General features: G+C 39.0%; 1 protein-coding gene across 2 annotated transcripts in view; it reads right to left on the reverse strand.

The window, feature by feature from the left end:
* Nucleotides 1-15,810, reverse strand: part of ELAC2 (elaC ribonuclease Z 2) — a 2,146,582-nt gene that overhangs the window by 460,188 nt on the left and 1,670,584 nt on the right. For both annotated transcript variants that reach the window (XM_044068145.1, XM_044068146.1), the window contains exon 21: nt 4,139-4,259. In XM_044068145.1, the coding sequence (XP_043924080.1) occupies nt 4,139-4,259 (121 nt within the window). The remainder of the gene's footprint in view (nt 1-4,138; nt 4,260-15,810) is intronic.

Here is a 15,810-nt window from a genome sequence, read left to right on the forward strand (position 1 = left end):
TTTCTAACATCGTTCCCTTCCCAAATCAGAGTCCTGACTCGTCTGACAAACTAGAATCCTACAAGCTAAGCATCTACCTTGTATATTTAGTTAAGATTCCTCAAAATTAAACAGCTTTACAAACAAGGACTCAAACTGATGGCTTTAGGACTGGACACAATATTGTACTTACACCCCTTAGAAATAGCCAGAGACTTGCCAAGGATGTTGGATAACTTATGGGATGAAAATGTATCTTCTCTCTTGAAGTCCTTTGTATCAATGAACTACAACATCCTAGTTAATGAACTGCCAGTCTATGGACTCTCTCCCTCTACCAAGGGATTTCTTCTTTACAGGTATTTCTGTGTTACTGCCAAACAGCAGCAAGCTCCCCTTTGTATAAAAGAATGAGTCTGTGAGCTCCCCAAGGCTCAGTGTTTGGAGCATTGCTTTTTTTCCTACAACAGTATCTCTTGCACCATCTCTACTGGCATCAATCAACTGCTATTTTGCTACCAACATGATGATATGGTCTTCTGATAACTCCTAACTCTCTAACAGATCTCACTATTGCTTACTCTATTAATTGAAGCAAGATACCACTCTGCACGTTACTGAAACAGCTGGGTCTTAAATGATCCTTGGAAAGACTGAAACAATTTTATTTGGTAACCAGAAATGTGAATATGCACAAATGAAACTGAGGATCAATAGAGCTGATAGCAGTCCTCTAGAAAATGTTCGAAACTGAAAATGTGTTTGTTTAGAACCACTCAATTTATACCATATGCATGCATAAACAAACTTCTGCCATCTGGCTTTGTGGCAGAGATGAATGACGCCTTGACTGCCGACCAGGCTGCCACGATTCAATTAGTGGCACAGTTGGCAGGTGCAATTACTACTGCTCATGCTGTGTGGGGAGACAGAGGAATGGGTCTGCATGAAGGGAAACATCCCTCATGGAAGTGAAAGAATGTCCTTTGTGGCCAGACTACTGCACGTCTACTCCCCTGAGCTGAATATAAGTGTATGTGGTGAGGTTAGGTCTGCAAAATCATAAAAATCAAGAACCACACCTGATGGCTGTTTGGCCCCTACAGTCTGACCCTCACCCTCAGTGAATGGGAACATATGGACCAATTGGTCATGATGATCGACAGGTAGCAGAGACAAAATAAAACAAGGTAACGTATGCTAAGCTGCATACCTGCTACAGTGTGTGCAACCTGATGACAAAACAGGCAAAATAAACAATCTAGAATTGTTTGCTCCCTACTCAAAGAGGTACTCACAACCATTAGCTCTGCCTCCATCAACAACCAGCAAAGACTACAAACACTATAGAACAAATTCTACAGATTCTTACATGGTCAGCATTATCCTCTCGTGATAAATCATCTCACAGCCGATGAAGATGGTTGCTACAAACCTCTCACAGAGTAACTCTCCTCCTCTGTACCCTACTCTTTAGACCAATGCATTTTGACTACTACAACACCTTGGGGCAGTTAGTTTTGGTTAAACATTGTAGAGTGTTGTGATCAGCAAATTCTCTAGTAGTCCTTCTGACAGTACCATACAACCTTCTAACACTGTTTGCCAGTACTGGCATCACTGAAGGACTGATACGCTGAAGTATGTTTCCTGGCAGCTTTAGGCTCTAAGGCACTATATATTTTCTCTCATATCAAACTGACGCTTCCAAAAAAAAAAAAAGAAAAATGATTCTGTACAATCTTATTTTGCTGATAAATGCTTGCTTCAGATTCTGATGAACTTCCATGAATAATGAGGAATGAAAGTGCTTAATTCTTTTACTAAATGTGTGACATTATACGGTGGTGACACTTTTTTTTTTTTTTTAGTTTTGCGTATTAGCATGGGAGAGCTACTGGTTATCATCCCTATACTAAGTGTTAAGCTAGCCTAATAAAGGTAATGCATACTTCAAGTGATTTTTATTTTGCCCAAACTAGGCAGCAACTGAAAAAGGGCCTTACTAGTCTAGCTCATCTACCTTAAAGTAGGTGTGTAAAATGTGGAAATATTAATCACTATTAAAGCAAATACACATATGGAAATAATTTAAGAAAATTACTTACTTACTGACATTACAAATAAGAAATAATACAGTGTCTGCAAAGGTGTGAATGCAGAAAAGGAATCTTGTGGAATCTGGACAGGGCAACCTCAAGATAAACAGTAAGAAGGTTATATAAAATGAGGCAAAATACAGCGTGATGTCTACTCAAACTTTAAAACAATCAACACGGAAAGCCCTTCCTGCTATACTGAAAGAAGGTCTGGTTGATTGGAAATTACCTACTGAAGAAGTGCTAACTTTGTGGCTATGTGCTACACAAAATCAAAGACCATACTTCTATAATTCAAGTGTCATTTACATCAAACTACGGTCTTATACAAAAAAAAGTAATCAGTTCTGCAGAAAGTATCATTTCAGTTGTCTGACAATGCAAAAAAGATCTTTGTTGAAACGTATTTCAATACAACTATGTACTTACAAGCAGACTAATGGAGACCCTGAATCATGAGCTGTCAAGCAAAAGAACACATGGAAGGCATCAGCTTCTAATGCACTGAAATGTGAACTTTAGCAAAGCTAAGGTTAGGATCAAGATCCAAACTATGTAAACAGCATCAAAAGTACTAGTGAGGAAAAGGTCTGTAAGGATCAGACATGTTTCCCCGAGATCGTTACTTGGAGGGGCACACATATGCCAGGACTGAAGAAAACAAATACCAACCATTTTACAATGCAAATGACATCAGAAGTGAGACATTAAACTCTATTTATTCTGGTCTATTTTCAATTTTATGAATTTCCTAAAGTGCCCGCCATGTTACACATCTGAAATGGCATCCAGGAGGTGTTACAGCCATTCTGTTAGCCCTGCTAAAATGTGTCTAACATCGCAAAAAGAAACAGCATCAAGCAGTGAGCTACATGGCTCCGACTACAGGGACTTCCCAATCAGCTTCACTGATCCATGTGTTTTCTTCCAACTAAGCCAGTGTCCACACACAAGAAATGTGTGGGAAGTAGGTCAGCAGCATGGTAATCACTTGTCATAGGGTATTTCAGACAGAGAGGTGACAAATGAAATCTTTTATCAGCTTCTGCATCATAAAACTCAAAGGAATGTGTTGATGACAGTGTGTGTGTTTGTGTGGTGGAAAATGCACAGCAAAAGATACATTCTCTCTGATAGTTTCCATAATTTCTACAAGGATGTCCAAGTCTTATAGGTTCATAGGTTATAGTACTACGCTAACTGCCCCTTGTGAGCCATTTTAAGCTCAGCCGATTATCTTATTTGAGAATCAAACCCTGCACTTTGTGTCTGTAAGGAAAGCACCTTAACCATTTTAAGGACTCTTATTTTTGAGTGATGATGCCTAGTCTGATGCAGAACTCTGTAAAAGGGTAGTATGCCTAGAATATAACAAACTATGGCCAAAAAACTGTAGGCAAATTTTGGGGAAAAAATACCAAGACTATTAGCATGATATAACAAAGCCAATTTCAGCTCCACCAATGCTACAGAAACTGTTATTCATAGAAAAAAAAACATGACAAAGGAATATGAATCGTGTGGCAAGTTACATCACTTCTTTTAACCGAGATGGACATATTTCATTTAGTAATATACCATGGACTTCATCTCCAGATCTGTATCTTTACGAATACCCAAAGGCCGTTGTGTCCTTTATGAATACCACATCTAGCCCTAATAAAGCAGACACAAGTATGGTATGCTTTGCAAATGACTGGAGGGGAAACAATTATCAGCATACAAAAAGAGAAAGGTATCACTTTTAAATAAAAGTGAATCTCTAATAGAGCTCAAAATGCAACAGGCTGAGCAAATGTTTAAGTAATTTAAGTTTCTGCAGAGTTTATATAACAGCTGACAACAGGAGAACAAAACATAAGAAAATAGATATTCTGGTGTGCAACAACTGGGTAGGGTCTTTAAAAAAAATCTACCATAAAAAAGCTACCGTTCTGATCCAGATGATTTACTATCTTCAATAAATGCAGGGAACCTATTTATTCAAGAACTGCTTAAACTAACTACATGGCCAATTATTAGCTCATCAGGGTACTCAAAACTTAAGTCAGATTACTTACCCATTTGTATAAGGGCATCGCATGGCATGGTATCTCCAGAGTACACAATTTTCCATCCAGACTTGTGAACCATAGAACAGGCAAAGGCGTTATGACAGTGTCGAACCAGACAAGTCTCGAACTGAAAGAACAAAAGCCGAAATGAGTGTTACTGATTTGGTCCTTGTCAGTTACAAATAAACTGCACTATAAAACAAAAGTTGCTTACTGTAAGAGCAGATTTTAATGACTGTGCAATGCAGCACTATCTACCAGACAAGAGATGGACTCACGTTGTAAATCTGGTTCTAAACAAGAAGCTCCATCAGTGTTTCCCACAAAGTACCCACAGTTTTCTTTTATCTTCAGTTGCAAAAACTACGTTTGACTAATTTCATTAAAACTTTGTTTTCTGTTCTTCAATGGATCATTATCAGCAAATTTTCATAATTCCAAGCTTTAAATCAAAATATAACATGACATTCCATAGCTACATGCAACAGTGTAAAGCTTCCACTTGAGAACACTCTAGATTCACATTACCACAGTGAGAACATATTTTGTGTTTTAAGCTGCAGCTTTGATGGCAGAATTGAGTAAAAGTAAAATATCCATAAGAGACTTAATGCATGCTTGTGTCACATTTCAGCCAGTTAAACAACTGGAGCTTTATCTTGCCAATTAATAAAGCTATTTACTTAATGACAAGGAATCAAAAAAATCATACCAAAGAGGCAGAAACAATGACTAACTGAAATGCCAAGATGCAAAAGTTAATAGTGTTGCAAGTGTCTGAAAATGATGACCAAATGTCACAGTAGAGTGAGGAAGACTATGAACATTCACCCTAATGCCACAACCTAAACTACATACAAGCGGTTTAGCATAAAATTATACCATCTTCCAAGGCCTAGTTACAAAGGAGGTAAACAGCCACAAAGCACCAAACTGGAACTCAGACTGGAAGAAGTGGTGTATAAATACGGCCCATTAAGATGAAAACACAAGTGATGATATAACTGAGATAGTGCCAAACAGGGTAATGCAAAGGGTGTTAGGTATGTACAAGACAAGACAGGTGCAGGAGAGTCGGGGTGTGCACCATAGGGAGAAAGCTTCCACATAATGGTGCATCCATACTGCAGTAGGAAGAGGAGACAGCACTGAGGTAAACTAATCAGCACTTCAGAATACAAGGGATAAACTATAACACAGTCAATGGGGCATTGCCACCAACCAAATCACAAAGTCATGTAACAAACCATTTAATCAGAAAGAAAATAAGGGCCCAGACCACAAGTAAGAAACCTAGCCACAGGTGCAATAAATGAGAAAGAAGCTGCTGCTTCACACACTGCCACCCTCATCAGATATCCAGAGTAATAGGACATTCAATAATTCAACAAACACAAAGCCAGTCAAATATGTGGGAGGTCTCGTTCTCTAATGGGTTTATCAACCAGACATGACATGCAAGTCCTGCAGGGTATGCTCATGTGGCTCATAACTGTCATAGGTAAATTCAGTTTGTAACACAAATTAACACTCTTCGCTCTTAAATGTTAACAGAAAATTACACAAAATGTTGCAGGCCCAGTGGTGATCCAGCTGCAACTGGTGACCTTGGCACTGGTGGTTAAAGTGTGGCTGATTACATGCTGTCTCATTTCAGGAGAAAGGGTCATCAGAGCATTGTGCTATCACATGGCACAAGCTGGCAAAAATGCTTCTGATAGAATGCAATGTGGCATGATGTTATTAGGTCATGGGTTCAATGTATGGGAAAAAAGATCAGGTAAACTTCTCATTTTATTACTGCCTTTCTCTTTTACCTAACTGGAACATTAGTTTGATAGTAAAAAGTTAAAATCTCGAATGTTTCCTCAGACTTCACATGGTCTTTTCTTCTTTTAGTCAATTTTCCTAATTAGGGAACTATTAACAGCAGTGCCCTGATATGTAGATGACACCAGGGCTTGTGAAAAGAGCAAAATGAGACACAAATATTTCTGGTGGTGAAGAGGGTAGAAAAATGCATTTACTATCAAACATTGGAGTTGGATTCAATAAAGCAGTCCTTACATGGAGCCACAGAGAGTTGGGAGACCTGACATGTAATCAGCCTGTAGGTAAAGTCTAAGTAAATATAGGTGGGACAGTATTTCGATAAAAAAGAAGAGTGGAAGCTGCAATCAACAGAGATGTCTGCCCCTCACTGTGGAGAGATTAGAGAGGGATAAAGGTCTTGGGAGTCTGGTCTACAGGCAGTAGCCTGGTAGCCATGCAAGGGCCTGTCCAAGAGAGCTATAGAGGTGGGAACTTCATACCCAGGCAACAGCAAGTCCAAGACAGGCATATTACAACCTAAAAAAGAGAAAAGACTCATCCAAGTGTAGGGTGGAGTGCCAAAAAAGTTACGAGGCCTGCATGAAGATGGCCTGAAGCAAAGATAGAGATGCAAACAAAGAAGGCCCGTAAACACCTGGTTTAAAAAAGTGAAGATGGCAGGTACTGAACTTTAATGAACTACTGAAGTTCTATAATTTAAGTTTGAGAATTCTTACTGATTTGCAATCAATTCGAAGAGTTATCAACTGGCACATGGATAAGACATGTTTTCCTTATTAATGGCATTATTTAATTAGTCTGGGTGTTCTCTCAAAGGAAAAAAATTATAATTATGGGGCATATGCAGTAACATGAAAGTAATGAAACTTGGAAATGCCTCCCTTTTGAGTGAAAATTTCTAGTGTGCATCTTGAAGGAGACCTCAAGATACCACATTATGTATATATATAAAAAAAAAAAAGAGCATGTATATCTCTTGATACTACAAACATATTCAGGCATTGTCTGGGCTAACAAATAGGAGGGGTTGCATTTGCATAAACAGATGCTCTAAATTGTCCACTAGCTATTACCACAGTTTGCTATCCTCTTAGTGCAAATAAACAGGACACAAGTCCAAGAAGCTAACAATCTCTGGCCTGTACACTGTATGCTCATATAGACACGGTTAATGGATGACGTCAATATAAACTTGACTCTGTCTATGAATCATGACTTTTCATCCCTCCATGCAGCAAAGTGGATTAATACAGCTCATCATCAGGTTTCTAACCAGCAATGACAACAGCTCTGGCCTTGAACATGCAATTATCTGAATCTTTATATCTGCTCCCCAAATCAGTTCTGCAACCACTACAACTGCAAACACCATCTGTGATCACATCACATCAAAGAAGGGCCCACAAGTAATTACTCATTCATCAGCAATCTAGGACACTGGAAGTAGAAACTTTCATATGCTTCCTTAACTTCAAGGACAACCCCCCCTCCCCCCCCCACAAAAAAAAAAAAAAAGCCTTCCACACAGCAGAATGGGTAAATTCACTAATGTATTGCCAAAACCAGATAATTGCCCTGGGTCACATCTGAGAAAAGAAATTTAATGTCATTCAAAAACAATGTCTGTCATCTTCAATTTAAGAACAAAATAGAATAATGCCATCAACAAATACAGAAACACTAGTAACCGCAATAAACCACATTTGTTGACAAAAAGAAAAAAAACAAAAGATGTCCTTCACAAAACAGCACATAAGGGGCACCAACAAATATGTATTTCTTTCCTTTTCAGCTGCACATAAAAATCTTCATCGATTCATTCTTTTGCAGACAGTGAATAATATCCAGCTAATTAGTGGGTGGAGCTGAGAAATACCACTCCTCATTTAACTAAAAATATTAAGTAGCATCTTCATTTAGCTGTAGTGCTTGACTTGCTGATCTCTGTCTGCATTTGGCTTCCCACTCATTCACTTGCTCTACTGCTGTTGTGCTTTTAAACTTGGTGGCTTTTGAGTTGCCTACCCCTACTATTAATTTGATTTTGAACATTTTTCCCAGTCTCATCTCATTAGCTTAAGCTATTGAGCACTGACATATAAACTGAGAAGGCCCTCCCCTCCTTAAGAATCAAACTTGAATTACCTTCTGTTTCCTACATTCCTATTTAATAAAAAATTGCACTTTATTTATCTGCTTTTACTGTCTTGGTGCTTCTTCCTACTTTATTCAGCCTTTTGCTGCACATTCTTAGTGTTCAATTGAAGGTCTGTGATCTACAATCGGGTGGGAGAAAAGGGTAGCCTCCACTCTTCTGAGCTGGGAATTGCTGGTGACGGCTTATTGTGCCTGTTATTCTAAGTGTCTTTGCTCTGATTTAAGCACTTGGGCTCCAACCCAGTTATTTTACAATAGGCAGGTTTGTGGTCTACACTCTTGTGGCAGGAGAAGAAAGCCTATGCCCTTCTGAGCTGGGAATAGCTGTTGTAAGTCTTACTGTGCTGTCTTTATGTGATTGGAATTTGAATCTCTGTGCCTGGGGCATTTGGCGATTATGCTACTTGAGAAGCAGTGTTGCTGGTTTTCTATTAAACTCTACAAAAGCTGAGACTTGCATTACCATATCGAGTGTTTTGGTACTTGTTTAATTGTTATTTCATTGTTTTTTTTCACAGATGCATTAATTGTTTCTGTTTTGAATATCTGCACTTTTTGACCTTTTTTACACTCTTCAGTTAGAACTGCCTTAGTTCCACTTGAGTGAGAGCGGAGGGGAGCAGAGTTATTTATGGCCCAGGATTGTGTAAAGGAAAAAAAGTGTGTGCTGTTTTTGATGGGCCACAGAACCTTGCTTGTGTTTTTTTTTTTATTTTCTCTGCTATTTAAGTGCTGTAGTTGCATAATGCTTGGATCAAAACCTACGTGCAAGCTAAGACTTGTATTACCACACTCACTGTTTCTGCACGTTTTTTACATTATTTGTTACAGCCACATTAATTGACTGTTTCTGTGTAGAGTACCTGCACTTTTTTACTTGAGCACTGCTACTCTCAGCGCAGCAGTGCCTAGCAGTGATATGTATAGTCACAGTTACCTTACAGTGCAACCCCCCCCCCCTTGCGATCTGTGTAGACGCCAATCTCTCACAGTGTAAGTGTCCCTTAAAATACCCTTACTGTCTAGACAGATTTTTTTACACTACCAGAGCAACCAATTTGTGCGTAGCTGAGTACTGCTCATCAAGTTCCTTGTCTTACTGACCCATTCAATATTTAAATTTCCCTCACTCCTCCCTAGTAGATCAGTAGCCATGGATATGCACTTTCTAACTCTGTGGCCAGTCTGGTTGAGATAGGTATTCTGAGGCAGTATAACAATTGAGTCATGTACAATAACAACTCACTTACTCTTAATGGGTTAATATAATGGTTAAGGTGTTTACCTTACAGACGCATGGTGTAGGGTTTGATTCTCACATTGGGTAATTGGCTAGGTTTAAAATGTCCCATATGGGCAGTTAATCTAGTAGTAATCTTTGAACCTAATCTATCTATGAACCTAATAAAATAGATAATGTGACAGGTGTAAATGCACTTTTACGCTTAAGGTAAAACTCTCTCTTACAACCAAAAATAATCCTTTAGAGGTTGTCAGTGACACTTGCGCCACACCTACTGCACAGGGTAAAGACCCTACACTTAAAACTACTTATGCTGAAGCACTCACAGGTAACCTTCTTAAAATACTAAGACCTCCTACAGAGCACAATCAAAAACGGTCCTTGACCATCATATAAACACTCAGTTAAAACACCACCCACAACTACACATAATATTGTAACCAATGCCTCTACTGTAAACCTTTTAGACAAACTAGAGCACAGCCAAATTTCCTGGTCACTGGTGATTCTATAGTGAGGTACACCGATGTCCCCCTTACCAAACTGAGTAAAGAGAAACTCAAGGTTATCTGCCTTTCAAGGGAAAGGGCTAAGATCCTTTAAGTCACACAGGCACCAGTATGATTCTTTCATAGTCCATGTGGGTGTTAATGGCCTGAGGCATACCTCTCGACTATACAAAGCGAGACATGATTGAGCTCGTTGATTATGTGCCTCAGGCAGGTATGAGCCTAGCATTCAGCAGCATACTACCTTCTGCAAGGATGATGCCACTTTACCAACAAAAAATGATTTTAACAACTAGCTTAGCTTCTGGTGTCAGTCCAAGGGGGTACAATATTTGATGGACTGGGAGGATATTGTTTGACATACCACTCCGCTTTAAAAAGGATGGTCTGCACTTATCCCCTCTGGGCTTTTTGATAATAACATAGACCATATTAAAACCATCTGCACATCCAGACTAGTAGAAGTGTATGACCCACTAAAACTCATACATGTGCAACTAACCATAAACAGGATTTATGGCTGACTAAGTTTGCAGATGATTGCAAGCTGGAGATTATCACAGACTTCCCTGCAGACACTAGCATTCTACAAGAAGGCCTATCTCTGACTAACAAATGGTGCCAAAGCCATGGTATTAAACTCAATGCTAGGGAATGCATAATTGTAGCCTTTGGGAAGTCAACCATCTCAGCTAATTACCATGAAAATAAGATGCTCCTAAGAATCGACCCAGTGATCATGGATCTGGGTATGCACGTAGAAAGTAGTCTTACCGTCAAACACCACTTGGCCACAGTAGTGAGGAAATCCTTATATGCTCCACAACTTGTAAGGGCATGGCACTTGTGTACAAAGAGGTCATTATCTCACTGTACTCCACCTTTATTAGATCAATCACGGAGTACAATGTTTCCTTCAGTATGTACCTGACCAGACATATGCAGCAATTAGAGCGACCTTAGAGGTTCTTTACAAAAAGGATACAAAGTGTAACAAACCTGCCTTATGCAGAGATCCTTAATGCCCTTTCCCTCTACTCAGTCTCCTACAGATTGCTGAGCGGTGATCTATGCCTGACTTATAAGGCATCCACACATTTATGAATCTCCCACATAGTCAATGAGTACCAGAAATACAAGGTCTACAGACCTGCATTTTGTTTGTGATATAAACAGAACATGCTGGAGAAACAGATGTGTTCTAGCATCTGCCACTCCTCTGGAACAAGCTTCCCATTTAAGTGAAGCTGAGTTCGTCTATTACCCAGTTTAAGCACAACCTAGACCAGTGAAAGGGGAACAGGAAATTTACACCAGGCCTGGCACCCATGTCCCTTATGGACAGCGACAGCTTACAAATGCCTGGCTCTCAATGTTCTGTTTGGATACAGGACATAATTTTTCTTTTGGGAAAACCTGGCTTGGCTTAGAAAGGGTCATTAGCCTAGTAGCAATCTATGAATCTACAAATATATGGCTGGGCTTAATTCCAAGCAAAAACCCACCATGTGGGAAGAAGCCATGGAATGGAAAAATGGTTTACAAAGGAACAACTGGAGGGCATCTGTATGATTCTTAAGTATGAAAATAAGTTTGTAAGGTTTAGAAATTTTGCATGGAAGTGTTTGCATAGGCATTTTTATATCTAAAGCGGTCTTCAGAGATGTTTTCCTTAAATAAACAGCAAATGCAATCATCTGCACTGCTGACTCCTCCTCAGATCTACTTCTAAAATCCCAGTCTGCTCTTTCACTAACAGAAACCTGGATGCACAACAACCACCTGGCCCTAAATGCACACAAAGCAAAACTAATGATCTTTACTCCCTCTAGAATCTCCTCCTTTAACAATACCTCCTTTACTATATTAAGCCAGAACAATACCGCCATTGAAGCAGTATCTCACACAAAGTTGCTTGGTGTCACCATTGATGAGCATCTAAAATTTGACATCCATATTCAAACAGCCATCAAAAAACCCACCAAAAACTGTGTCTCCTGTACAGACACAATCGCTACCTCACACCCTATACTAGACGGATCTTACCTTCCTCCTGTCTTCTCCCCCCTCTCATAAACGGTGCCCCACTGCTCACCAACCTCCAACTTGGCCTACAATCCAAATTAGAATCCTGTTGCAACAAAATCAGAAAATTCCCCAGCAACTCCAAAAATTCTTCCCATCACACTCTCCCTCCAGTTTCTTCAATGGCTAGAACTACCTACCTACCTAAACCTATTTAAACTCACCACAGCCCATAAACTCAATTTTAAACTATACATCTGTCCCACTCTCTCCAACACCTTAACACCCTATCTTCCTAACCGCTCACTCTGATCTGAAAATAAAAACCTCCTACATATCTTCAAACTCTCCAAGCCCCCTGGCTACCTTCTCCTATCATACTCCCTAGCCAAGCTATGGAACTCACTCCCCTCCTCCCTACAAAACAATCCTAACCACACCATCTTCAAATCTCTCCTACACTCCTATCTTTCATCTAAATGGATTTGCCCATGCTCTTCCCATATATGAGCCCCTCCTCACTCATCTTTATTTTCCCAGCCAAGTCTTCCTCTCCTCTTTGATACCACATACATCACCTCCAATCTGCCTATTCTGCTGGACTGCATTTTTTTCTCACATTTTCATCAGATCTGTGATTTACATTGTTCGTAACTGATGATGTTTAAAAATTACACTGCAATGATTAATAGAATGTATGTCCACTGTCACTAAAGCTACTCTGTATATAACATTGTTCTCTTCAGACTTTTTAAATTTTGTTTAACTTTCTTCTTTAATCTACAAAGATTAATATGTCATAACTTCTGACACTACAGCTACTCTGTATATTATGTTATCTCTTAATACTTGTTAAATTGTTTCTCTCTGCATATATATTCTCTCTGTGATGCATGTTTTGTTATTCACTGTCATTGTTAATGGGGCTCCCGCCCACCCCCGGGCCTCCACTGAAAATGGGCTCTTCTTGGCGCAGTTAACTTCCCCGGTCATCAAACTTAAATAAAATAAGTAAAAATAAATGCGGATGGTGTGATGGGAGAGAAAAAGAAAGAGATAATTGAGAATATATTTTTGGGGAATTTAACAAGTTGACAGATTTTAAAAACAGAGCACTTTGTCAGACAAGTTTAGGGAGCAAATGGTTATAACCAAGGAAAAGATTATTTTCAGTTGGGACATATGACTTAAATTGCCTATTTACACTAAGGCCTTACTAAGTTTAGTGCTGTTGGCTGCCAAACACTAGAAAATGAAAGTTAAAATCTAAATTAAATATAATTGAAGTACTGAATACTCTAAAGGAAAAGAACTAGAAGTTGGATCTTTAGAACAGAGAAAGAGCAAATTACATAGAAATCCATGGAATTTGTGGGAACTTTACAAGCACAATAATGTTCAAAATGAGGAGATAGATTTAAGTGGCAGGCAGGAACCGAGCAAATAATGTAATGTTAACACGAACAACACTGCATGAAAATAACCCTAAATGATTATATGCCTGAAGAAGTACCTATGGATGAAAGGTCAAGGACACCCTGACTTTTGGTAGACAGACTAAAACAAGAACTGGGAGGCAGATTCTGTACAGCAGTAGATTCTAACCTCAGTACAGGATCCTTATCTAAAGTAACAGAGACATGAGAAATTAAATGTTTAACGTTCTGCCTTTAACAGAAATATCCAGAGAAGCAGACCAAATCATGTCACGAACATCACCCTGGGGAACAGGCATCTTAGTCTGGTTATGCAAAGATGCATTTACTAGTCCTTGGTTCTTCTGTTCCTACTAAGGACACTGCAAAAGCTGCACAAACATGTTTAACTCCTGGTCCATAGTGGCTGAAGAGAGACTACACCAGAGAAAACCAAGGAAGCTGATGAGTGGTCTGAGGAACCAAAAATGGCCACTGCAGCATTACCCATCTGTGACGGAGGACAAAGTAGATGCCTGCTGAAGAAGCAGAAGCTGTCTGGGAAAGTTTGTTCTTTTTGTGGCTGCAGGAAAAAAAGAGCCAAAGAAACTAAATTTCTTTATAGTAAAGCTGAGGAAAAACCTGAAACCCAATTAATGATTACTTCCAACAATCAGGAAATGGCAAGTTTCAACACAGTAGTGTATTTACCACAAAAACACTGTGACAAGCACCACACACACACTCCCGTCTCTAAAAACAATTTATAAAGTTTTTGTCAATAAAAATTAGAGTACACCTTAGGGAAAACAAGTTTACACTAAAAGAAACAAAGAACCACATTTTTTAATGACAGAAAAGTGGCGTGACAGTCAAAACAAACTATAACTCATAGAAGAAAAAAACATGTTTGAAAAGCACTGTGTAAGTCATAAAATTAATTGATGAAAGTTTTTTTTCCCCCAAAGAGAATTTATCTGCTGAGCAATTGGATAAATGCTAGCCAACCATTGACCCTTGAAAGCTCAAAAGAGGCAGCAGGAAAGCTCTGAAGGTCTTGGCACCTACACAGATGATTTTCTCCAGTCCTGCTCAGGCTGTTATTGGTATTAGCACATGAAAGGTGTCCTTAAGTGTTGGAAGCAGTCTGTCCGTTATATCTTAGGCAGGAAATAACCCATATAGCTATGGCTACTGCAGCAGTAATCTAATGCTAAACAATCTTCACTTTTTCACTTAAAGTACTCCTGGTGTTCCATCTCACATTCAGCTTTACCCCATACCTCTTAACTGCCTAGATTTTTGCAGAATGTCCAGATATTTGCTTCATCGTTTTGGTCTGTTCCACATAAAATGTGTTTTTTTTTTTTTTTTTTTTGGCAAATCATTGAGGACTGAAGTAAATAATGACATACATTTAAGTCTCAGACTTCATATATTCAGAAAATGCAAGCTTGTGCTAAATCCTGTTACTTCAGCAACTTTCTACGTTTATAGGAACAATATTTAAAATCTGTCCCTATTCTTGTGCCTTTGTCCAGATTTCCTGTGTTAAGAATCCGAGAGGTATGCTTTACCCTAACCTAATGCCTTAGGTATGTCATCAGAAACCTTTATTTATTTATTTGCTTTTGTTGACCGGAAAAGTCCACTGGGCTGAAATGAGCCCATTTTCAGTGGAGGCCTGAGGAGAAAAGCTCCATAACATTATAAAGAAGTAAACTGTTAAACAAGAGTTACAAATTGAACTACAGTTACAAAAAGAGTATTAATCTTGACAATCGATAGGGACATTGTAAAACTATATGGTTACAAGTTACAAAATCAACTTTGATTCTAATCTAGTCTAGAATTTAACAGAGAGTAAAGATGAGCCATACACATTTATAATTTTAGTAAATTTTAGACAGACTGATTAAGCAATAGCTTGTACAGTATACATGAAACAGGTGTAGGTGACTACACTGTTGATTCAAGGGTGACACTCAGGAAGTGTAAAGTGGGGAGTATAGTTTTAGAAAGGGTAAGTAGGAGAATCAGGTAATTGAGGATTTGGACATGGTGCATGGGCAGAGCCACTGAACAGAGATATTGATGTAAGGTTGTTTTGAATGGGGGGGCACTATTAGTGGTCCTGCGAGTGGGTGGAAGAGAATTCCAGAGTTTGGCAACAGTGAAAGAGTAGAGATAATGACCTGCAGGGAGTTTAGGTCTATTTACTTGGATAAGAGAATGGTTTTCAGATCTGAGATACCTGTTTGGTTGATAGAGTATTAGAACGGAGTTGAGGGCTGGGCATTCAAGATATTTGTATATAATTGTGTACGCTGTAGCCAGTTGTATGTGTGTAAGATGTTGTGGTGGTTCTAGCCAGTTCAAGGATTGTAAAGAATGGCAGTGGTGAGAGGAATATTTTGCATTTGTCACAAACTTAGCAATTTTGTTGCAGCAGGAGTCCATCTTAGGTTTTTAAGCATGACTGGATGTTTGTGAGTA

Source organism: Protopterus annectens, chromosome 4.part0 (genome assembly GCF_019279795.1).
Source record: "Protopterus annectens isolate FY-2018-M chromosome 4.part0, PAN1.0, whole genome shotgun sequence".
Lineage (NCBI taxonomy): Eukaryota > Metazoa > Chordata > Ceratodontiformes > Protopteridae > Protopterus > Protopterus annectens.